Source organism: Carettochelys insculpta, chromosome 9 (genome assembly GCF_033958435.1).
Source record: "Carettochelys insculpta isolate YL-2023 chromosome 9, ASM3395843v1, whole genome shotgun sequence".
Classification (NCBI taxonomy): domain Eukaryota; kingdom Metazoa; phylum Chordata; order Testudines; family Carettochelyidae; genus Carettochelys; species Carettochelys insculpta.
Window position 1 is genome coordinate 6,391,289 of NC_134145.1, and position 25,357 is coordinate 6,416,645.

Below are 25,357 nucleotides of genomic sequence, written 5' to 3' on the forward strand. Positions count from 1 at the left end.
CAAGGCTAGGGAAAAAGCAAGACCATGGCTTTTGTGCAGGAGAAAGTAGCCAGCCCTTTCGCTCAGATTTTCTACCTGGCTGGGGGGTTCTGCATCATCTACATGCTGCTGAAAGCAGCCCAGCTTTATCGCAAGCGGCAACAGCTCTGCAAAGCCTTTGAGAGTTTTCCAGGTGCCCCCCATCACTGGCTTTACGGCCACTATCATGAGGTAGGGAAAGACTGAGTGGAGGGGTCGTATACCTATGTGCGCTCTCCAGCTGTGTGGCAGAGCGCAGGTGGAGGGAGGGTAAATACAGTGTGTGTGTGTGTGTGTGTGTGTGTTGGGGGGGGTGGAATCTGCTTGTCAGGCAAGGATCCAGGCAACGTGGGTGACCATATACAAAGCGTGAAACAGCAGGTGGTGTAGGCACTTACAAGGTTTCCAACAGAATTGCTGGGGTGTGCAGGACGTGTGGAGAAAAAGCCCTGGGGCCCCAGAAGGGAGAAGGCTTTGGGTGGAAGCAGTGGGACTGAGCGTAAACCTCCCCCAGCCACTCTTTACATGCTGCCCTGAATATCAAGATTGTCCCTCTAAAGTCAGGTCATTGGGCCCCCAGTGATGCCTTGCCTTTCCTACCCTTTAGCAGGGACTGGGCTTGTATGTCGGTATTGTGTCTGTGCGGGACTAAGCTAGGGCAACCATAGATCCCTGTCCCAAAATCGGGATAGCGAGATATGTGGGGGAGCGGCAGCGCCACCAAGCCCTGGGTAGCTGGGAAGGGGGCAGTAGCCGCTGGCTGCCTTCCTGGGAGCTCCAGGGAAGTGGCAGCCACTGGCCTTCACCCCAGAGCTCCAGGGAAGTGGCCGCCCCCAGTGCACCCTGGGGAAGCCGCAGCTGCCAGCCCTCCCCAGTAGCCCTGGGGAAGTGGCAGCAATGCAGCAGCTGCCCCCGCCCAGCTTCCCTGAGGCCCTGGAAGGTGACTCCTGCCAGCAGCAGCGCCTGCAGAGTTGCTGGCAGAAAAGGTCAGCAGGGGAATGGCCCAAATACAGGATAATTTGTGCCTTTTAAAAAATAAGGTGGGGCATCTTTTTGGCGTCCCAAATACAGGACCCTCCCACCAAATACGGGACGGCTAGTCACCCTAGGCTAAGAACAACGTAGCCACAGTAAGAGCTGGCTCCAATTTTCAGCTTTAGCCCTTTAAGCAAAAAGACTTCCATGACTTAGCACTGGCTTCTCGCCTGCTTATCATTCAACGTGCTTTCCAGACGCAGAACTTGGGGGGTCAGATTGAACAGACGTGATGTGCAAAGTTGCATGCCTCCACCTAGAGGCAATTCTCTGTAGGAAGTAGGTGTGGGTTTGTTTTCACAGTTACTAAGCTCCCCTGTTCACATGGGGAGCAGTTCCTGTAGCTGCTAGCGTATTCGGTCATGAGACGGGCTTGTAGCACTGCTCCCTCTAGCGCTGCATAGCTACCGTGTGTTAGATTTTGATTCTCTCTACCCCAGACAGCTGGGGGCCAGCAGGGGTTCTCTTCTCTATGTCAAGGTGCACAGCTCCTCCTTACAAGCCCACCCCACCCACTCCCATTCTCCTGCAGAGAAGGCTTGAGTGGCCCAGCTGACCTGGTGCAGACTTTCCATGCTGAGGGGAATTTCACTCCTTTTGCCCTAAGCCCACCCAAAGCCTTGCTACTGCCCCACCCCTCACCTTACATCCACCAGTGGCCCAGCAATCCCGTTGGCAGCCCTGTAGGCGGCTATACCCCCCCCGACACTTCACGCTTTGTATGGAGTCACCCAAGCTCCCTGGTGTCCAGTGCATTCACTACTCATCACCTGTGGCGAATAGGGCACTGAGTTCTGGCAAATGCATGTTGAACTACAGGCAGACTTAAACCTAAGACCTCAGGAGCTTAGTGCAGGCGCCTCTACAACTTGAGCTAAAGGCCAGCTGGTTCTCAGCTTAGCCTATAGAGGACGCTTATTTTTTCTCCATGAAGTGATCTGGGTACCACTACAAAGGACAGTTAAGCACACATAGGCATGTGGGTTACACGTGCAAATCTAACTCATAATAATTCTTCAAATTCGTCACACGTACTTAAGACAATTAGCACGGACGTTCTCCCAGGCCAGCCAGCAGGGAGCCCCTGTGGGCACTGATATTGCCCGTGCTGAAAGGGAGCACTGCAGGGCATGGCAAGGATGGAAGTGTGTGATCACACCCTCTAAAGCATGGGGGCAGCAGCTCCACACATTACCTGCAGTGAACTTCTTGAGCTCTGCCACTCCCAGAGGCACCAGAGGGTGGTTATTACAGGCTACGCAAGGTTCAAAGCCTCTCCGTAATTAGCCTCTCTTTGCTGCAAGGAGCCATGTTGCCACACTTGCGTCCATGATTATTGCACCATCTCACCGTTTCGTGAGAATTCAAAGTCCAGAAGGGATTTACTTTTCTAGTATTGTTGAATAACATTTTGTCTATGTGGCAAATATGGAAAGACAATAACCACAAGTGTGGTGAGCTTTGGACACCATTGCCTTAAGCTCTCTGTCTCTCTCTTTCTCACTCTCTTCATTATCTCGGCAGATTTCTCAAGCTGAAGAATTGAAGAATATATTATCTTGGGCAAAAATTTACCCCTATGCCTTCCCCGTGTGGCTTGGGAGATTCATGGTTTTCTTAGTAGTCCACCACCCTGATTATGCCAAAGCCATGTTTGGCCATGGAGGTAAGGTCATTGGATCTTAGCGCAGAAAAATTAGCACTTGGCACCCTCTCTGTGTCTTCTCTTGACTATTACGATTCTCCCCCTTATACCGTCCCCATATGCTTGGCTCTTCACAGTTACATTGGGGCACTTTAAACATTCACCCACAACAAGAAATCGGAACCAGACATCTGCTCCCTCAGAAATGTCATTTAGCTCAGGGGTTGCTAGTTTCTAAGTTGTTGGCAGGATGAGTTGACATCCCACAATTTTTGGTTGTTCTCCCTTTCTGGTTTAGGAAGCTCTAATTATTATTATTACTGTAGCTGTAGTACTTACGGGTTGTGACAGTGCCCATCTTGAAGAGGTATATTTCAGTATGATTCCACTCAAGATGCGAAAAGCTTTTCAAAGAAGAGGATTTTGCTGTACATGCTAAATGTGGTCACAGTCTAGATGAGCCTAATCTCCTGGGCTACGTCTACACGGCACCCTAAACTCGAAATAAGATATGCAATTTGTGTGGCTCAAGCTGCGTATCTTATTTTGAGTTTATTTCAAAATAGGCATGTCAGAATTGGCATTTGACATGGTCTAAACAGCACCAAATGTCAAAATAATGAGTTATTTCAAAGCATCCCTTACTCCTGCTGCAACAAGTAGTACAGGGGTGCTGAAATAGTGCACTCGGTAGTTCAGAAATTATTTCAGAAAAAGCCAGCACATTTCAAAGACGCAGAGTAGCTATTTCAGAATACCAAGGTATCCCAAAATAGCTCTGCCATGTAGACATAGCCCTGGATTACCATCCTTGCCACCACGGATGTAGAAGCTCTTTACATCAATATTCCACATGAAGATGGACTACAAGCCATAAAGAACACAATCCCAATGTTACCATGGCACCACTGGTGCTTGAGCTATGTGACTTTGTCCTTACCTATAACTATTTCTGATATGGGGATAATTTACACCTCCAAATCAGTGGCACTGCTATGGGAACCTGCACAATATGCCAACATTTTTATGGCTTTTATGTTCCCTCAGCTCCTGCCCCCAGCCCACTGGAAACCCACTGACGACTATTCTCACCTACATGCCTCCAGATTCCATCCAGGACATATTACACTACGCATTGTTTACAGTCATCCACTAAGATACGGTTGTATCTGCTTCAATCTCACTGACAGGGAGGAAAAACTATAAGATCCTACCAGGGGTTTGTAAAATTTACTCACTGGGAGAAGAAAAGAAACAGATCAACAGGGCCAGAAGAATACCCAGAAGCCAGCTACTTTTAGATAGGCCCAGGAGGGTAAACAACAGAGCACCACCACTGGGTCTCAACAAGGATCTCAATTATCTCACACAGTACAGGAACAATTTCCCCACCTCTGATAGTCCCAGGAAAGGCAGACACCCCACTTAACTTAATTTACTCTTCCCAGAGATCTTCTGAATGATAAATAACTCCCTGATCCTCCCTCCTGTTTTCTTTCCTTTTTTTCTCCTCCTCCTTCTTCCTCCATCCCCTCTCACTCCTTGCTTAATAGTTCCCTGATTTCTCAGTTCTGCTCCATAAGCTGAAGAAGTGGACCTTACTCATGAAAGCTCATTACCTAATAAATAAAAGGGTTAGTCTTTAAGGTGTGACAGAACTGCTTGGTTTGTTTTGTGAAGATACAAAATGACACAGAGACCTCTCTGAGATGTCTGGAGTCGATTCCCTGGTTGCCTTGTCCCAGAAGAGCACACCTGTCCTGGTGGATCATTGATGTCAGTGTGACCACTGATATAGCTTGGATCTTAATTCCTTTGAAGATGAGATGATCTGGCAATAGCATCTCCACTAACTTTTATGTTCCCCCAGAATAAAATCATTCAGAGCTTCCAAGGGCTTTCCTATGTTTGCCCATATCTCTAATGTCATCTTCCCATCACCTTCCCCATTCCTGTGTGCATCTAATTATATCTGGACTTCGGGGGAGAAGGTTTAATACTCATCCCTGCCTTTTGGGTGGGGACCCGACCTTTGCAGTTTTTTCTTTTCTCTGGGACTGGCCAGGAAGGGTGGGCAGAGAGGAAGAAAAGACTTAATAGTTGTCCCCAGAAGTTCGGGTGGAGGGAAAGCTTAGTAGTCATCCCTGGGAGTTCAGGGCAGGGAGTGGGGCCATGGATAGACAAGGAAGGCACCCTGGCTGTGGCCAATGGGGTGCTTCCCTCCTCGGGCTCCCTGGAGTATCTTGTGCCTCTCATCTCCTAGTTACTTGAACTCCTTCACTATGACTAGAAAAGTGAATTCATACCAGAAATACAACCACATTTTTATTCGCATGGTGTGTCAACCCCTAACCCTATATTTCTCTACTCTGTTGCATTTCACAGATCCCAAGGATATGACAGCCTACAAATTCTTAATTCCCTGGATCGGTATGTGGAATCATGCTTTGTCCATCCCCTTGAACAGATACATGAAGGAATCAAGGGCATGTCAGGCCCTTGTGTGATAGCAGAGAGTTTCAGCTTTCGTTCTTGCTTCCTTGTCTCAGCAGTTTGTGGTGGGCCACACTCATCTCTTGTACTTTGACTTACTTTATTCCCCTGCTATTATAAAACCACAGAAGATGACCATTCTGTTATGGAAAGCTATTGGAGTAACTAGTCAGCACTAGACTAAACCATTTCTCTATTTAGTCCAGAATCCTGCTGCACAATGACTGGTATCTGAGGTTTCAGATGCCAGCGAATACCTTCACCCATAACCAATGCACAATAAAGTTTGTGCAGGGCAGATGATACCCTCAGTCACATAAGTTTCCCTGAATGGCAGGTGTCACTGAGGATGCCTGAGAAGGAAAACACCCAGCTTAAGTCTAAAATAAGCCTGTTTTGACACATGCCAATTTCTTCAAAAGTGACATGCTAATAAACAGCCAGAAATATGCTAATAAGGCGTGGGTGCAAATTCCCGGTGCCTCATTAGCATAAGGTCACGTGATTTGGAGTCCGGAAGACGTTCTTCCAGACTCCAAAACAATGTGTGGAAGTGCGGCCCCAGGGGGGCTCTTCTGGAAGGAAGTCCTTTTTCCAGAGGCCCCTTCTTCCTGAAAATTTTCAGGAAGAAGGGGCATCCAGAAGGAGGACTTCCTTCCGGAAGACCCGGGGGGGCTGCGCTTCTACACGCTGTTTTGGAGTCTGGAAGAACGTCTTCCGAACTCCAAATCACATGACCTTATGCTAATGAGGTGCCAGGAATTTGCATCCATGCCTCAGGGGCACATTTCGGACTGTTTATTAGCATGTCACTTTCAGAGGAAAGTGGCATGTGTCGAAACAGCCTAAGAAATGTGGTTGAGTTTGCAGGACTGGCCTCTTTTTTTCTGTAAACTGAGCCGTCCGTATGTAGACTCAACACGGCACAAGGATGCGGAGTTCCTTAATACTGCACATGGGACATCATGATTACACTGCATATTTGTGTGATTCCTCTCAACTGCCAGTGCTTGTTGCACCATGTGACTCCATAGCACTGGGTATTGGCATACATGCAGATATCATTTGTAGAGAGGGTTGCAAAATTCTTCTCTCCCACGCAAAAACAAATTCTGCTTTTAGTCAAAACTCTGGAAGATAATGCAGAAAACTAAAATGTTGGGTTTCCAACCAAAGGGGAAATGGTTGTCATTAAGCAATACCCATCAAGCTTTCATTGGAAAACCGAAATTTTCCATTTTGGAAAGCCGAAGTATTTTCGGTTTTCAGTTGTTTGCCTCTTTTCATTTAAAATTGGTTCTGAGCGGCTCGAGTTGCTGCAATAGCAATTCCATCCTGGCTGGGACACAGCTAATGTCAGTTTCTTGAAGGGCCCTGTGTGGTTCTTACCCACAGATCAGTAAGGTGCCACATCCAATACTGATTCCTTTCGCATTTCCCCTGCCTTGCTTCAGTACCTGCATATGCCCTTCCCGTCCAACAGCATGTTCCTGCCAATCCCTCAGCAAGTTGTCCACGCTCCCTCTCCTTCCTCATGTTACTATCTATCAGACTGTGACCCACTGAGGACCTGCTTAGATACAGAATTAAGTACAGGTTCAACCTCTCTCATCCAGCACACTTGGGACCTGACTGGATTAAAGTGTTTCAAACTGTATTTCTGTTTTAAAATTTCCCTCCTTTCAAAGCACCAGAAATATGATGGGTGCAATAAAAACGATAATAATAACTCACAGCATGTTGAAATGATCTGTCTCTTTGCTTTTATATTCTTGCAGGGCAGGGATTACTGATCTTAGATGGGCCAAAGTGGTTTCAGCATAGGAAGCTGCTGACCCCAGGGTTTCATTACGACGTGTTGAAGCCTTATGTCTCGCTGATGGCAGAGTCTACCAAAGTGATGCTGGTAGGAATCATCCCCATGGCTGCTTTCAGTGGCAGAGCCAGGAACATAACTGGGTCCGGTGCTGAACAATTAGGAGACAGAGCAGGAAGGGCCAGCTTGCTTCCCACAGTTGCCCTACAACTAAGGGGTCACATCTTCAGCTGGTGTAATTCCGTGGAAGTTACACTAACATTTATCACCTTAGAATTCAGCCCAATATATTTTTCTGTCACCTGGTTTCCAATAAAGTGTATGATGGATGCGATTGAGCCCGGAGATGGTGAACGTAGAAGATAAACTAGGAGACTAGGCTGATTGTCAGAGAAGAAACTGAATTTGGATTAGTGTAAAATAGAGGAACAGAGTAAAAAAAATCCCCACAAACGTAGAGAATAGTAGACAGAGAAAAGGACAGGGAGAAATCTATTAGCTTCCATATACTATTTTACATCATTCATAAGCTACCCCCTTCTACTACACCAGCTTGTTTAAACAGTCCTTCATCTCAAAATACAGGTTGAACCTCCTTCATCTGGCACCCTTGGGACCTGTCCAGTGCTAGACAAGACAATTTGCAGGATCACAGGAAGTCAATATTGTCTAGCAGCATTACAAACATTTCCACTGCTTACTGGGCTCTTAGACATTTAGGAATAAACTACTGCTAAATAACAGCACAGAACACTGAGAGCCAGGACTGGTGACTGTAAACAAACTTTATGGGACCATGGGAAACTTGGCCACGCGCATGATAAGTAGTCATCTGACAAACCAAAATCATGCTAGCTTATGGATGTTGCCATTCCAGAGAGTTCCAGATTAGAGAGGTTCAGCCTTGTACTCTCTTTTGCTTGAGTGGTGAATTCCCTATGTCTCTGATAATAATTAGAGTATCTAAGCCAAGTTTATCTCTAGAGTTACATCACTGAAAATCTTGGCCCAAAATCGCTCCAGCTTTTCAACCATCATTTGAGCTGTGCTCTAAACACTCACAAATAACCATTATGTCTCGCCTTTTAATGGTGCTAATTAATAAACTTGCCTTAGTTTATTTAGAAGGCTGGCAAACAATACAATTTGCTAGAGGCAACCATTCAGGTGCTGAACAAAAAAATCTTTTAGACACACCCTCTAACATAGCTAGACAGGGTCACTTTATGCCCTGCCAGACAGACTTAGTTATCTGATTAATTTCATCATCATGATCGTCATCATCAATAACTGTGGGGTCAGTGCCCATTGGTGTCTGATGCCTCTCGCACTATTTCTTTCCATCTTTCCCTGTCCAGTGCAGAGTCACTTAGTTTCTGCTTAATTTGCATTTAAATTTTGCTCAGATGACATTCCTTTATGATGAAAGGCTGGCTGCTGAATCATACCCATTAGGAAACCAATAAAAATGAGCTCAAACTGCTACCTTGATTTCTGCTCATATCTGCTGTATACTAATTTGCGCAAAGGTGACAGATACTATAGAAAATATATTAGATCAACAATGCACCACTGCATATGGATTCTCCCTTCCCCTCTCAGATTGGGAGCTCACTCCTGCCAAAAATAATGGATCAAAATCTGTTACACAGATCAGTTTCTATTCACTTAGCTGAAAATGATCTCAGGAGATCATGAAAAGAACTTGTAAGCAGAAAGGCCCATGAATTGCTCCTGCCCTGGTTGCAAATTTGCTTCACGTCCAGAACAACAAAGCCCAGAAGCAGACCTACATCTTACCAACTTCAGAGATCAGGAAAGAAGAATTCAGATGTCGTTTTTCATTTCTGCCTCTTCTCTGGCCACTAATAAATAATCCCGTAACCCCTGATTTCACAAGGGAATTCCAATCCCTGTTCACATTCCGTACAACCTTAGTGGGGTAGAAAGTGAATATGGAAAGCAATGAAAAGAACAAAAGGGCAGTGGACAGGACCTCCAGTTCACACAAACCTTTTCTAGATTCCTGTCCTTCTCTGTCTCCTCCATTAGGATAAATGGGAACATCTGGTCACACAGGTTAAGTCAGTGGAGCTCTTTGAACATGTCAGCTTGATGACCCTGGACAGCATCATGAAATGTGCCTTCAGTTGTCACAGCAACTGCCAGACTGACAGGTGATTTTAAATCCTAATGAAAATGTTCTTCCCCCACAAAACCCATATTCGCCTTATATAACTGTCTCTTTCCTTCAGTGACTCAGATGGCTACATCAAAGCTGTATATGATCTGACCTACCTGGTGTTTCATAGAATCCACTTTTTTCCATTTCATAATGATTTACTGTATCGAATCAGTCCTCAAAGACGCCGCTTTCAGGAGGCCTGCCGACTTGCACACCGGCATACAGGTATTTCCCAGTGTTCTTCCCTTTTTGTCTCCTATTGACCACAGGATGTTGCCTAGAATTATAGAACACTAGAACTGGAACGGACCTCAAGAGGTCATGGAGTCCAGTCCCCTGCCCTCATGGCAGGACCAGGCACCATCTAGACGATCCCTGTAGATGTCTACCTAACCTGCTTTTAAATATCTACAGTGATGGAGATTCCACAACCTCCCTGGGTAATTTATTTCAATGACAGTTAGGAAGCTTTTCCTAATGTCCAACCTAAACCTCCCCTGCTGCAGTTTAAACCCATTGCTTCTTGTCCTAAAGTTTGATGGGATTAATCTATTTTTCACTGGTCTATCACAAGAGATAATCTATGAAAGGAAAACCTGCAGAACCTTTTTTTTTCCTAAATCCCTGAGGAAGAAGCAAGGCTTTAAAACTGAGGCACATGGCTAGCAGTCAATAGATCTAGGGCCAAATCCAATTCTTATGGAGTTTCATGAATTTCAGTGGAAATACACAAAGCATGGATTTGGCCTGATTTCTCCTCCTAGCTCTGCTACTGATTTCCTGTGGAATTTCAGATCAGTTTGATCAACTGCAAAACAGACATAATAAATCCACTGGTTGTAACATTCTAGCTGCGTCTACACGTGCACGCTACTTCGAAGTAGCGGCACCAACTTCGAAATAGCGCCCGTTGCGTCTACACGCGTCGGGCGCTATTTCGAAGTTAACTTCGACGTTAGGCGGCGAGACGTCGAAGTCGCTAACCTCATGAGGAGATAGGAATAGCACCCTACTTCGACGCTCAACGTCGAAGTAGGGACCGTGTAGACGATCCGCGTCCCGCAACGTCGAAATTGCTGGGTCCTCCATGGCGGCCATCAGCTGGGGGGTTGAGAGATGCTCTCTCTCCAGCCCCTGCGGGGCTCTATGGTCACCGTGGGCAGCAGCCCTTAGCCCAGGGCTTCTGGCTGCTTCTGCGGCAGCTGGGGATCTATGCTGCAGGCACAGGGTCTGCAACCAGTTGTCAGCTCTGTGGATCTTGTGTTGTTTAGTGCAACTGTGTCTGGGAGGGGCCCTTTAAGGGAGCGGCTTGCTGTTGAGTCCGCCCTGTGACCCTGTCTGCAGCTGTGCCTGGCACCCTTATTTCGATGTGTGCTATTTTGACATGTAGACGTTCCCTCGCTGCGCCTATTTCGATGTTGGGCTGAGCAACGTCGAAGTTGAACATCGACGTTGCCGGCCCTGGAGGACGTGTAGACGTTATTCATCGAAACTATTTCGATGTCGCAACATCGAAATAAGCTATTTCGATGTTGGCTGCACGTGTAGACGTAGCCTCTGTGAGGTATTTCAATGGAAGGGACAGTGCTTCAGAAACACAAAGTCTTTCAAATACTGGTTTCTAGAAGACCACATCTTCTACTTATCTTCTTTATGTCCATTTCAATGTTTGCAATAACCAGAAACTAACCTTTGACTGCTCAACAGCCTGACCTTTCCAGGATAAGTCTCGGTGATGTCCACGTGAAGCTAATTGATTTGCCACTCTCTTATACAGATAAAGTAATAAAAGAGAGAAAGAAGTCCCTCAAAGATCAACAAGAACTTGAGAAGATTCAAAAGAAGAAGTACGTGGATTTTCTGGATATTCTTCTCTGTGCCAAAGTGAGTGTTTGAATTAATCGTGTAAACAGCCAAGAAACATCCATGTGGCCTTACCTTACTGAATCCTCGTGGCAGTCACTCAATAATGAGTAGGATGTCTTCATATCACCCTCCTATTTGTGAGTCTGTTGACGGCTGATCAGCCTGATTCTGGAGCCAACACAGGTATTATCACAGAAAGGGTGGGTGTAAGTAGCTCTTGGAGGGGCACGTGGCAGTTTTTTGCCCCTCTTTTCTTCTCCACCTTGCCTTGTCTGCACTGAGGTGAAACATCTCAACTTTCACCACCTCCTCATGGATTACTGTTCTCCACTGGGGATGGTGTTGGGCAAGGTTCTCCCAAGTGTCGACATCAATGCTGCACTTTTCCACATGTGATATTCTTCTGTGTGCCAAATTGAGCATTTGAATTAATCGTGTAAATGGCCAAGCAATGTCCATGTGGCCTTACCTGTCAACAGCAGACACCTGGATAGTGTCGACAATAACTTCCCATCATATATATTCTCCCATCAATCCTGACAGCTTGCAGTAGGTTGAAAGTGAAGAGAAGAGATGTCAAGGGAGCATGTGCAAAGGACGGTGCTCAGTGACTGAATTTGTACAAGGAGTAAAATAAATAACATGCAGTCTAGTAGCACCTTAAAGACTAACAAATGTATGACATTATGAGCTTTTGTGAGTAAGACCCACCGCTTCAGATGACTGGAGTAGGCACTTAGAATCATAGAATCATAGACTCCTAGGGCTAGAAGGGACCTCAGGAGGTCATCTAGTCCAACCCCTTGCCTAAAGCAGGCTCAACTCCATCTAAATCATCCCAGCCAGGACTATGTCAAACCAAGACTTAAAAATCCAGGGTGTATAAAGCAGGGAGGGAGAGTGGGTGAAGGAAGAAGAGGGAAAAAGAGGAAGCGGGATTACCTCTCACTAGCAGGACTGGCAGACAAAGAAATTAAGATATGATGGATGTGTACCATTTCTGAGAACATCAATGGTGGGAAAACTGCCCTTTTACATACAAGATAGTTGAGCTCCCTGTTAGGGCCTCATTTAAATGTGTCATATTTATAAATGAATTCCAATTCAGATGTTTCCCTCTGTAATCTTATGGTAAAATTCTTTTGTAGAAGAATGCCTACTTTTAAATCCATTGTTGAATGTCCAGAGAGGTTAACAATAGGTAACTGGGCAATTTCCCACTTTGGTTCCCTAGAGTACTGTATCTGTGTCCGCACTGCAGGTGGGGGAAGGGAGCCGGAGGGCTGGGAGGTCACAGAGAGGAGGTGGCAATGATCCAGCGAAGGAACAGCGGGGGGAAAGCAGCAGTGCTCGTGTGAGGTAGGTCGAGGGGGGCATGTGGGGTGTGAGGGGTTTCAGCCTGGGGGCAGCAGATGGGGTGTGGGGCTGCCAGGGGTTTATAACTTTTTTTTCCCCAGGGGAGAACCTCCTCCCCACCCCCACAGGTTTTGAATTGCCTTGGGTCGCACAGTCTTACTGAGCTGTCAAAATGGGTCGCTGTGTTGAAAAGGTTGGGAATTGCTGGTCTAACCTGTATATCCCTTACCGCAGATTAACCCTGGTACTTCTTGCTTTATCTCCAGTACCGAGGGAAAATAATTCCTCTCCATCCTCTTTGTAACAGCCCTTAATAGGGTTGAAGATAATTCCCAGGCCCCTCTCACTGTCTTCTTTTCTCAAAACTAAACAGGCCCCTCTTTTAACCTTTCCTCCTGGAGTTCAGGTTTTCTAAAACAGCCATCATTTTCTTCCTTTGCTCTGGAACTCTCTCTCTCTCTCTCTCTCTCTGGAACTCTCTCTCTCTCCTGGTCCACATCTTTCCTCAAGCGTGACACCCTTTGCTCTGGAACTCTCTCTCTCTCTCTGGAACTCTCTCTCTCTCCTGGTCCACATCTTTCCTCAAGCGTGACACCCTTTGCTCTGGAACTCTCTCTCTCTCTCTGGAACTCTCTCTCTCTCCTGGTCCACATCTTTCCTCAAGCGTGACACCCACAACTGGACACTGACTCCAACCAGGGCCTCACCACTGTTGAACAGAGTGGATCCCTTGTCTCCCGCAATTCACAAACCGCACTCCTGCTAATGCACCCCAGAATGGCGTTAGATTTTTTCACATCTGCTTCAGTTTGTTGGCTGCTATTTAGTGTGGCAGCGCAGAAAGTTCTCACCTGACACCCTGTTGATGAGAAGCTCGGGTTCTGTCTCATCTCTGCAGCCTTCGCAGTCCTAGAAGGGGAAAGCCTGTCTTTGTATCCAAAGGAACTGACTCTGATTGCATTTATAATAGGTATTTACTTGTGCTATTCCATTGCTTCCAGGGGTGTGTCTTCTGAGTTCCTGTGCAAACATGACAAAGCATACCTGGGATCTTCGCCAGCAATTAAGGTGTATTTTTTCATTGTAAAAGAGTCCTCATTAAATTAACAATTGTCTGGGGATTATTTACCCGGCTGCTTTGCTAGGATGAAAACGGAGCTGGATTGTCTGACAGAGACCTACGGGCGGAGGTGGACACCTTTATGTTTGAGGGTCACGATACCACGGCCAGTGGCATATCGTGGCTCCTGTACTGTATGGCCCTGCACCCAGAGCACCAGCAGAGATGCAGGGAAGAGATCCAGGAGATTCTGGGAGACAGAGACACTGTTCAATGGTGAGAGTTGCCTCACTGGTTTAGCATCATTGGTGTTGAATTGTTCTCTTAGGAATGTTTGAGGAATTAAAATGGATCTGTTTTACAAGCTGTACACCGAAGGGTCAACATTTCACATGGCAATGCTACAAACGACAGATCTGAAGGCAGATCCTAACTTCCCTTGTGCTCAAAGCCGTTCAGTTCCAGATCTTTGGTTTCTCTCTCGTAGTTAATAAAACACTGGCGTTTGATTGGAAAAGGAATTGTAAACTGCTGAGGTTGAGGGAGTTCCCCTCAGTTACACTAGGACTGAATTCCGCACTTGGAGTTTGCAACTGAATTAGGAATAAAACAAATCTGATACATTTATTGCTAAATGGAATCCCAAATAGTAAACATTTGCATTTCCATAAACGATTACCTCCAAGGGTGTCAAAGTGCCTTGTAATTAATAGATTGAGCCTAACCACAACCGTGTGAAGCAGAGTTAGTTCATGGCTGAGGACCCCATTGTGCTAGGCACTGTACAAAGGTAGAACCAAAAGTTTATTGCTGGGGAAACTGATTCACTGGCTTATCAAGCAAGTTGCTCAGTCTGTTGCAGGAAGTATTACAGAGGTGGGAAGAGAGCCCAGGAGGCCTCTCTTCTTTAACTAGAAAATCACTTTTCTGAGTTTCAACAAAAAGAGTAGGAGTGTGTGTTTTACTGGCAGATGTCGATGCTGCCAGCCATTATCTTGGTAGTGGTAGGAGCTGTTCCTCATTCATAGTGTCCACCTTTGGTTGCTTTCAGGGATGACCTTGGCAAAATGACTTACAGCACCATGTGCATCAAGGAGAGCCTTCGCCTTTACCCGCCGGTACCTGCAGTGGGCCGACAGCTCAGCAAACCCATCACCTTCCACGATGGCCGCACCTTACCCGAAGGTCTGTTTAGCCTCTTTGCTAAGGTCCAATTCTAACTTCAGCCAGGCACTTTTCACTCATGTTGAAATCAGAGTTTGTCCCTGAATGTGCTTTATGACAGTCAGAGGGGAAAAAATCCTCCTGGTAAAGCCAAGACCTAGGTGGAGTGATCTGTGAGGCTCCCGAGGCCTCATCTGGCTCCATGTTGGCTTGTCCATAGGGAGCTCACCAGGACAAACTGCACTTTCTTGTACCTGTCTGCCCGATTGAGCCCGCAGGGGATTCATCCTGGGAAGAGTTTCTGGGACTGCTGCCTACCCTATCTCGGAGACTACTAATCTAACCCACACTGCTCTCCATTGGGTGATTTGTGAGGCTCCTAAGGCCTTGTTTGTCTGCCTCAGGTGAGCTTCCCTTGGACAATCCAACATGCATTGTCACATTGCTGTACTTATCCAATTAATATCTCATGTGCATGCAATAGTGCCTAGCAAATGGGACTTCCTTCTTAGTTTGTGCTTCTGGATATCCTCATAATGCAACTAATAAACAATAAAAAGAATCCTTGGGATTTTCAAGGGAATTAGGTAACCAAATGCCATTCAACTTCAATAAGATTTGAAGTAACCCACACACCTTGTTTTCCTTCAGGACTTCAGCAGGAATTCTGTTGTTTCCTGGTGCTTTTCCATTGGAAAAAGCATCAAGAGCTTGAGAAAGTTCCTCCTCCATAGGCTCTGCATGTAGCTCAGACATTTCTGGAAGAGCTGGGATGAGGTTGTCAAGCTCATTGGGCAAGATCACACCACAAGACTGCGTGGGTGTATGACAGAGCACTGATGCAGAATTGCTCATGGCATGTTCTCATCAACTCAGTACAAGCAGAAATGTTGAGGAACAGTATGTACCGAGCTGAATCCAAAGCTTTTCAAAGTCCATGGAAAGCCTCCCATGATTTACTGTGCTTTGGCCAGGCCCAAGAAATTTACAAAACTGAGTACCCTATCATCTCGGTCTTCTATGATCTTGAGAGTGATGGAGGATTACAGGTGTCTATTACCAAAGCAAACCTTTATTATTTAAAATGAACCACAGAGGACATTATAGTAAATTTCACCCTGTGCTTTCTCACATTGCGTTCTGCTCGCCTTGTCTTGATCTTACCAAATTCTCCAGCTGTTTCTCCTCTCTTCACTCAGTGAGATGGGTTTGATTATGCCCATTGCAAAATACTAAACCAAAGCATCCAACCATCAGAAAGCAAGCAAACAGAGAGTGGCATTTAATTCCAGCCTGCAATGTCCATGGCCAGTGCATGCTGTCCTATCCCATGCATATGCATTGAATGACTTAGATTACTTACAGAGTGCCTCCCGCCCCTGCATTAGGGGGCCTTGTGGGACCAAGTGCAGGGACCTTTGGACATTCTGGTCAAAGCTGCAGAGTTCTCTGACTTCACCTGCTCTGTGCCGATTGGCCGTATGCTCCATCGCTACCTTGTCCTCCTCTCGCCAGTTTCACACCCACTCTGCCCCTTCTACCTACTGCCCCTCTGTCTTAACCCCGCCACCACCTTTTTCAGCCTAACCTGAACCCTCCTAACTAACCCCACCATGCAAATCAATCAATGTGTTTCTTTGCTGCCATCACATTGTGTGTGCTCTGTACCTTGCTGTTCCTGTGGGTTTCCTGACATGGGGTATTCTTGCTATCTCCACAAAACACACTGCAGTAGGTCAGAGGTGGAAGTCACCTTTAGCCTAATAACTGAGAACTATGCTGGTGAAATATTAACCTGAAGCAAATATGTTAAGGCACATCTACCCTTCTTCCCTTTGCTCTTGCCCAGTTGTCTAAACATTACCTGCTTCTCATGCAAAATCTTGCGACATTGTTAGCAGTCTGCTCCTGCGTCATGTTGAACTTCATCGTCTTGCATGCACCGGTCTTGATCCAAAGATGCTTGAAGGTTATGGGATGTTTTTCCCCCACAAGCTGCAGTGGAATTTGGATCACTTCCATGAGGAACCCACATATGACTGCTGAGTGTAATATTTTTACAAAAAGAGTTTAGCTATTGCATAAGATCAACAAAATATACAATTCACTCAGGGCCAGATCACCCCCCGACTCCCACAAGCCAAAAGTGAAAGGGTGAAGTTGTGCAAGTCTTACCCTGAAAGTAGGACAGTCACACAAGTACTCTTGTCCCTCATTAAACAAGAACTTTACTTACGAGTACTCGCTTAAACGAGGGACACATACACCTACCTTTGTTCACTAGACGAGAGAACTCCTCCCCCACTAAGACGAGCCTTACCCCGCCCTGCCGCCCCATCCTGCCTCATCCTGACCGCCCCCACTGGCCCTACACACCCAACCCACTACGGCCTGAACCCCCACTGGCCCCACAGCCCCAACCCACCGCAGCCTGTACCCACACTGGCCCTGCAGCCCCAGCCTGCCTCAGTCTGACCCCCCACTGGCCTCTAGCCCCAAACCGCAGCAATCTGAACCCTGCCCCCCAGCCCTGCAGCCCCAACCCGCCGCAGTCTGATTCCCACCAGCCCCGCAGCCCCAAACCGCTGTGGTCTGACCTCCCCACCAGCCCTACACACTCAACCCCCTGCAGCCTGACCCCCCACCGGCCCTGCAGCCCCAACCTACTGAAACCTGGCCCCCTACAGGCCCTACACACCCAACCCACCGCAGCCTGACCCCCCACTGGCCACATGGCCAAAACCCACTGCAGCCTGAACCCCCCTGCCTGTCTGCCCCACAGACCCAACCGCCACCAGGTTTTAATCCTCCCTCCTGCTCATGTCCCCAACCTGCCCCCAGCCTTCGATCCTCCCCAACCCCCCGCAACCCAAGGTTCACTTACCTTTCAAAAGCAGCACCACATGCTGTCGCTTCTTCCCAGAGGTAAGAGCACTTGGAATGAATCAGAAACTTTTACATGCATTTTAAAGGGAATTCAGTGTCCCTCTTACAGGTTTTTGCTTATGAGCAGAAAACCGGGAACCAATTGTGCATATATAAGCAGTGTCTACACGTGCACGCTGCTTCGAAGTAGCGGCACTAACTTCGAAATAGCGCCCGTCACAGCTACACGTGTCGGGCGCTATTTCGAAGTTAACATCAAAGTTAGGCGGCGAGTCGTCGAAGCCGCTAGCCCCATGAGGGGATGGGAATAGCGCCCTACTTCGACGTTCAACGTCGAAGTAGGGAACGTGTAGTCGTTGTGCGTCCCGCAACATCGAAATTGCGGGGTCCTCCATGGCAGCCATCAGCTGAGGGGTTGAGAGATGCTCTCTCACCAGCCCCTGCGGGGCTCTATGGTCACCGTGGGCAGCAGCCCTTAGCCCAGGGCTTCTGGCTGCTGCTGCTGCAGCTGGGGATCCATGCTGCATGCACAGGGTCTGCAACCAGTTGTCGGTTCTGTGGATCTTGTGTTGTTTTGTGCAACTGTGTCTTGGAGGGGCCCTTTAAGGGAGCAGCTTGCTGTTGAGTCCGCCCTGTGACCCTGTCTGCAGCTGTTCCTGGCACCCTTATTTCGATGTGTGCTACTTTGGCGTGTAGACGTTCCCTCGCAGCGCCTGTTTCGACGTGGTGCTGCGCAACATCGAAGTTGAACATCGACGTTGCCAGCCCTGGAGGACGTGTAGACGTTATTCATCGAAATAAGCTACTTCGAAGTAGACTTCACGTGTAGACGTAGCCATAGTGAGGGATGAGTGTATATTCAAAGACTGTGAGGCGTTTTTAAGTTTCTGCTCTCTGCAAATGCTGCATTTCTTTTCTCAGATTCACCAAGAGATTTGGTTAACATTTTCAAACAGCATTGAAGAGTGCTATATTAAAGCACCACTGATAAATGCCAACTTGGCTAGATTGAAAAGCCCATTATTAAACATCAGTTCCTCAGGCAGGTGCTTACACTCTGTCCCATTATCCCTTAGTCTTCCCATTTTTAATCTAGGCAGCTTGAGCTCTTCGAGTTTATAACTACAAGGCTTGGTTTCATTAAAAGCAAGAGAAAGACCAAGGATAGGCTCAGCCCATTGCTCAGTGAGGAGGGAGAAACAGTAACGGGAAGCCTGGAAATGGAAGAGATGCTTAATGACTTCTTTGTTTCGGTCTTCACTTAGAAGTCTGAAGAAGGAATGCCTAACGTAGTGAATGCTAGTGGGAAAGGGCTAGGGTTAGAAGATAAAATAAAAAAAGAACAAATTAAAAATCACTTAGGAAAGTTAGATGTCTGCAAGTCACCAGGGCCTGATGAAATGCATCCTAGAGTACTCAAAAAGAGGTGAAAGGGTATCTGAGATATCTGAGCCATTAGCTATCATCTTTGGAAGATCATGGGAGAGAGGAGAGATTCCAAAAGACTGGAAAAAGGCAAATATAGTGCCCAGCTATAAAAAGGGGAATAAGAACAATGCAGGAAACTATGGACCGGTCAGTTTAACTTCTGTGCCAGGAAAGATAATGGAACAAGTAATTAAGGAAATCATCTGCAAACACTTGGAAGGTAGTAAGCTGATAGGGAACAGCCAGCATGGATTTGCAAACAACAAATCATGTCAAACCAATCTGATAGCTTTCTTTGATAGGATAACGAGCCTTGTGGATTAAGGGAGAAGCGGTGGATGTGGTATACCTAGAATTTAATAAGGCATTTGATAATTGTCTTGCATGATATTCTTATAGATAAACTAGGCAAATACAACTTAGATGGGGCTACTATAAGGTGGGTACAAAACTGGCTGGATAACCATACTCAGAGAGTAGTTATTAATGGTTCTCAGTCCTGCTGGAAAGGTATAACAAGTGGGGTTCCGCAGGGGTCTGTATTGGGACCAGTTCTGTTCAATATCTTCATCAACAATTTAGATACTGGCATAGACAGGATGCTTATTAAGTTTGCAGATGATACCAAGCTAGGAGGGGTTGCAAGTGCTTTGGCGGATAGGGTCAAAATTCAAAATGATCTGCACAAATTGGAGAAATGGTCTGAAGTAAACAGGATGAAGTTTAATAAAGACAAATGCAAAGTGCTCCACTTAGGAAGGAACAATCAGTTTGACACATACAGAATGGGAAGTGACTGTCTAGGAAGGAGTGTGGCAGAAAAGGATCTAGGGGTTATAGTAGGCCACAAGTTAAATATGAGTCAACACTGTGATGCTGTTGCAAAAAAAGCAAACATGATTCTGGGGTGCATTAACAGGTGTGTTGTGAACAAGACACAAGAAGTCATTCTTCCACTCTACTCTGCGCTGGTTAGGCCCCAGTTGGAGTATCATGTCCAGTTCTGGGTGTCACATTTCAAGAAAGATGTGGAGAAATTGGAAAGGGTCCAGAAAAGAGCAACAAGAATGATTAAAGGTCTAGAGAACATGACTTATGAAGAAAGGCTGAAAGAAGTGGGCTTGTTTAGTTTGGAAAAGAGAAGATTAAGGGGGGACATGATAGCAGTTTTCAGGTATCTAAAAGGGTGTCATAAGGAGGAGGGAGAAAACTTGTTCTTTTTGGCCTCTGAGGATAGAACAAGAAGCAATGGGCTTAAACTGCAGCAAGGGAGGTTTAGGTTGGACATTAGGAAAAAGTTCCTAACAGTCAGGGTGGTCAAACACTGGAATAAATTGCCTGGGGAGGTTGTGGGATCTCCATCTCTGGAGATATTTAAGAACAGGTTAGATAAGTGTCTCTCAGGGATGGTCTAGACAGTACTTGGTCCTGCCATGAGTGCAGGGAGCTGGACTCGATGGCTTCTCAAGGTCCCTTCCAGTCCTAGCATTCTATGATTCTATGATTTCAAATCCTTCAATCATTCTTGTGGTCCTTCTCTGAACCCTCTCTAATTCATCCCTGTGCTTTTTGAATTCCGGACACTGGAAATGGACGCAGTATCCAAGCTTGTCCTCTGAGTGACAAATAGAGGAAAAAGTAGCCTCTCTACCTGATTCAGGAGTCTTCTTCTGGTGCATCCCAGCATCGCATCGGGAGCTCATTTTTAGCTGATTATGCACACTATTGACTAATGTTTGTCAGTCCCTCCTTCCCAGGAGAGAGTCCTTCATCTGGGCCTCTGTTCTTTAGAGCCGCGGATCTACTTCTAACGTGGCAGCATTACAAAACATATTGATTGCTTGTGCCTCGTTTACCAAGTGACGCAGATTGGTCTGAATCAGGGACCTGTCTTTGCCATTATTTACCACTCTTCCCGTCTGGGTTCATCCGCCCATGTTCAATAATCTTTTTCTGTTTATTTCCAGCCTGTTCATAAGAGTGTCTGCTAGGGTAGGGCCCTTGGGACCTCACTCCAAACCCACCGCTCAGTGATCATTACTCACCAGTTTGAGACCTATCACATTTGCTGATGAGACGTGAGCCAGGCTACACCCCAGCTCATTCTCCTGTAGTTTGACGCTGCTTCTGCAGGATAAAAGGCAGCGAAAACATGTACAGTAAACCCTTGATTTATCAGACCCTGATATAACAGACTTTGGAAATAACAGACGCTGTCTGCCAGCTCCCACCCCCCAAATAAATGCTGAAGACTCACCAGAGCTGCCACCGCAGCAGCTGGGGCCAGAGGATCCAGGATGGGGCTGTGGCAGAACGCAGGAGGTCTCCTCCCTCAGCCCCGCATACATGGAGCACACCGCTGCCTGCAGTGGTGCTGAGCAGTAGCCATGGTGTCGGAGGCCGCTGCCCATTGTCAGGCTGGGGGCAGCCACCGCTCTGCCTTGGTGCGGGAGGCACAGAGCCGGGGGCTGGAGGAACCGCAGTGCTGAGAGCTGCAGGAGGTGGAAGGAGCCAGGCCAGGATTCAGCTCCTCTCCTGGTAACTGGGAGAGGGAGATGGAGGTGTGGGGGAACGAATGGGGCAGGAGCAGGGAAGAGAAGAGGGGCAGAGGACAGGAGTGAGTGATGGGCTGGGAAGGTCAGAGCATCATCATACAGTATAACCATTCGGCTCTAATGGACATTCAGCATTAACAGACACCCCTTCCCCACTATTAGGCCATGAAATTGAGGGTTGACTGCATGTGAAAATGATTCAAGGCATTTCTTAGCTAGAAGGTGCGTTAGCTGAGAAGACTAAGGGTATTCCACAGGATCTCACGCTGTGCTAAAAACAGATGTTTGTCCTGTGAGGTCACCAAAGTATTTCTTATTTTAATTCCAGGTTCTCTGGTGGTCATACATATTTATTCCCTTCATAGGAACCCAAGTGTATGGGACGATCCAGAGGTACGTTTAACTGTACACAAAGAAAATGTGATTTCCTAGTTGAGACAAAGGGCTGGGCAGCAAGAGAGATGGCTTCTCTGCCTGGTTCTACCATATCTTTCCTTGAGCAATGCCTTGCTCACGTCTGCCTTCCTCTTCTGCAAAGCCAAGGTAATATTGACCATGCTGAGATGGCTGGCAATCTTATTCACGTCTGTCCAGAAAGGCAATAGATATGCAAAACAGGCGTTCAGCCTAACGACTCAGAGTCACAAAATGACACAGTAGTTGGTGGAACAGCCTGTCTTTACACACTCCCAGGTGCACTCAGTAGAATACTGCTTCATAGTGTTTGTGGGGCAAATATACCAAAGGAACCTCTTGGTTGTACCAGCAACTCCTCCCAGTCACATGGAAGCTGTGGGTGAGATTTTCAAGAGTACTTACAGCAGAGCGGGGAAGGGGCAGTAGCGCTCTGGTCTCTGCAAAAGGGCTCACCCACTTGGTAGGGGGCGGCACAGGACATGTGTTAAGACAGAACCTCCACAGCTTACAGGGTGACTTAATGGCCCTGGTCGCTACAATTCACGTTAAGGAGGGACTGGCCCTTGGTGGGAGGGGAGGTCACCATCCAGTCACACAGCTGGTGTCCTAGAAGAGTTTCCACCTCCTCCCCTGCATCAGGGCTGCAGCGTCAGGAGCCCATGCAACTCTCGGCTGAAACTGGACTCTGACATTGCATCCTGGGGAAGGATGTCACCAGGCGCAGGGTTGGAGTTTATACAGCTGCTGGCATCAAGCCGAGCAGTACCGTAGTTTCAGGACAAAAAGCCTTTGCCACAGACCTTTGAACTCACTCTCTCCCTGCAGGTGTTTGACCCCATGAGGTTTTCACCAGAGAACTCCTCCAGGAGGCATTCCCATGCGTTTGTGCCCTTCGCTGCTGGAGCACGGTGGGGGGATATTTCATTCTCTCTCGGGGTGGTGTCAGCTGAAAACAAAGCAATGCTTTCTGCCAGCATGTTCCTGATGCCCACTGAAGCCTGATGTGGTGGCTCCATACGGTTGTGTCTTTCACACAGGGAGGGGAAAGGGGGAGCCTCTACAGTAACATCAAACCAGTGTGTCCTTCTTAGTGATTGAACTCTCTGGCCTGGTCTGAGTCCTCTTCCCAATGCCCACAGAACGGTCCCCTGGAGAGCCCAGGCTCCACAGGGCATGTGACATGCCATAGTCCTTTGGCAGGTGTGATGGTGGGCTGGCTGCACCCTTTGGGGTCTCTGAGTGACTCCCTCAGCTCTTGGGCCTCTGCTGGTTGGAATTCTGCAATTCCCTCTCTCAGAGCAGGCCAACCGGTCCAACCCAGTTCAGACCCCTGCAGTTCCTCCCTTTGGGGCTTTGCGACCAGTGGTTTACAGTGACCAGCCAGATGCTTACAACCAAAGCCCTGGTTGTTTCACAGTAGGAAGAAACCACTTGGCAGGGAAAGATTCCAAACTAACAAGCCGCCTGCCCGCCTGGCTAACTCACCTAAAGTCTGACCATCCCCGCCGGGAATCCGGGCAGGCCTCACTTTTCCTGACATCTGTATGGGTGCTTGTGTCTTCGCCTGGGTCCCCCAAACAATCACCCCGACCAGCGTTCCCTGTAAATAGTGGGCTTGGGCAGCCACCTAGGACAGATTTAAATGCTGCCCTACTGATTAACAGAGCACCCACAGCTGGCCACACGTTTCTATTGGTGTACATCTGCACATGTTTTTGTGCACATAACATTTATTCCTGATACGGGTGGAAAAGATTAGACACATTGGCTCCCACTGTCAGAAGAGTGTCCTTATTTAAACAAACCTTTTGATTGCAGGCTTTCATAGGCCTTTTCCTCACCGGGCACTGTCCTTTAACATCAGCGTTTGGGGAAATGTGGCCTATTCTGAGTCATCGTTTCACCTCCCTGCTTCATTTCCCAACCACCCCCTACTAAACGTAACCCAAAATATTTGCACCATGTGCATCCAAATAATCCGATCGCAGGAGGTTGCCCCGGGTGGTTACAGAGCAGATCCAGATCCATCACTTGTGGGACAGAATTCTCATTTGCTTGGCGGGTGGGGAGAGGGCATTCCTGGCACACACGGCAGTTCAGTACACTGCAAGCCAATGGGAATTTGATGCTTAATTGCTATGTGGCCATTGGCAAAATCTCCCACTGTGTTCAGCATCCATCTCTTGTCCCTGTGCACTACAGTGGGGGAGTAACTATCAATTTTCTTGCAGGGTCAGTGGGAAAGAGCATTTTTGCACACACCTTGGCCCAAAACCACCCAATTACGTTGCACTGCACGATTAAACAGCTGCCATGTTTGAATCGCATAGTGGTAGCACTAAAACGAAGGGCAATGGGATTCCTCTAGGCTACATAGCAGTAGCAGCCGAAAGCCCCAGCTGAGATGAGAACCCCTTTGTGACAGTTGCTTTACTACACATGAAAGATGGTCACTGGCCCAAAATGCTGGGTTGGGCCACTCTGCTAGCAGATTACCTTAGGATACATTTGTGAATGAAAGGCAATTGCTAAGCAAGAGCATCCATCTTTACAGGCTTCCCTCCCTCTTCCAGGAACTGCATCGGGCAGCAATTTGCCATGAACGAGATGAAAGTGGCTCTGGCCCTGACTCTGCTCCGCTTTGAGCTTTCTCCTGATCCAGCCAAACCAGTCAAGCAAATTCCTCAGCTGGTCCTCAAGTCCAGCAATGGGATCCACCTCTTCTTAAAGAAACTTCACTGATGTCCCAGGCACCATGGGCCTCCACATGGGGAGTCAGCAGGATGGGCTCCTTTCCAACGGATGGAGCCAGTGTGTGTTTTACTGGATAGCCTCGCCTCAGCCAACCTCTTCTATAGCCTCCCTGCAATTCTCAGCACCCGCTGCTTTGTCTAGATCTTTCCCTATCCTCAGAGCTGGGCTGAACAGGTTTGGGGGGGTGTCATGAATGAATGCTTGTAAAGGGTTAAATCCAGGGGGGTGGAGGGTCTCTGCGAGGAACAGCCAAGTAAGCCAATGGGAGAAGGGGAAATTATTTTGAACTGAAAACAATTGGAATCTGAGGGGTCTTTGTGTGGCTGATGCAGAGAAGAAAGACAACAATGGTTGATCTTAAGCAGCTTCAATGAATCCGGGAAAGATCCTGGCAATCTCATGATCAGCACATAGATATGTAATTAGAAAGTAAATGTTTAGTTAGATACAACCAGGTTGTTTTTATTTTGGTTTTGGTGTGGGATTTCTCAGGCTGACTGATACATTGTCCCCCTCCACTGTGTGAATTCTAAGCTGCATCCCAGGGAAGTAATTCTCTGTGCTCTAATATTGATAATCTTTAGTTGCTTTAATTACATCTAGCAAGCAAGCACATTTATTTACTTTCTTGATATTTTTCCATTTCTTTCTTGAGGAATAAATTACTTTATTAAGGCAA

The 25,357-nt window shown here is 47.2% G+C and overlaps 1 protein-coding gene across 1 annotated transcript; it reads left to right on the plus strand.

Annotated features, from left to right (window-relative positions):
* Positions 1-25,357, plus strand: LOC142017420 (cytochrome P450 4B1-like). Its single transcript, XM_075002238.1, has 12 exons — positions 1-210; positions 2,578-2,719; positions 5,084-5,128; positions 6,970-7,097; positions 9,060-9,184; positions 9,263-9,417; positions 10,970-11,076; positions 13,560-13,750; positions 14,526-14,659; positions 21,836-21,900; positions 22,750-22,832; positions 24,498-25,357. The coding sequence occupies exons 1-12, from the start codon at positions 25-27 to the stop codon at positions 24,664-24,666; spliced, it is 1,530 nt and encodes a 509-aa protein (XP_074858339.1). The 5' UTR covers positions 1-24; the 3' UTR covers positions 24,667-25,357.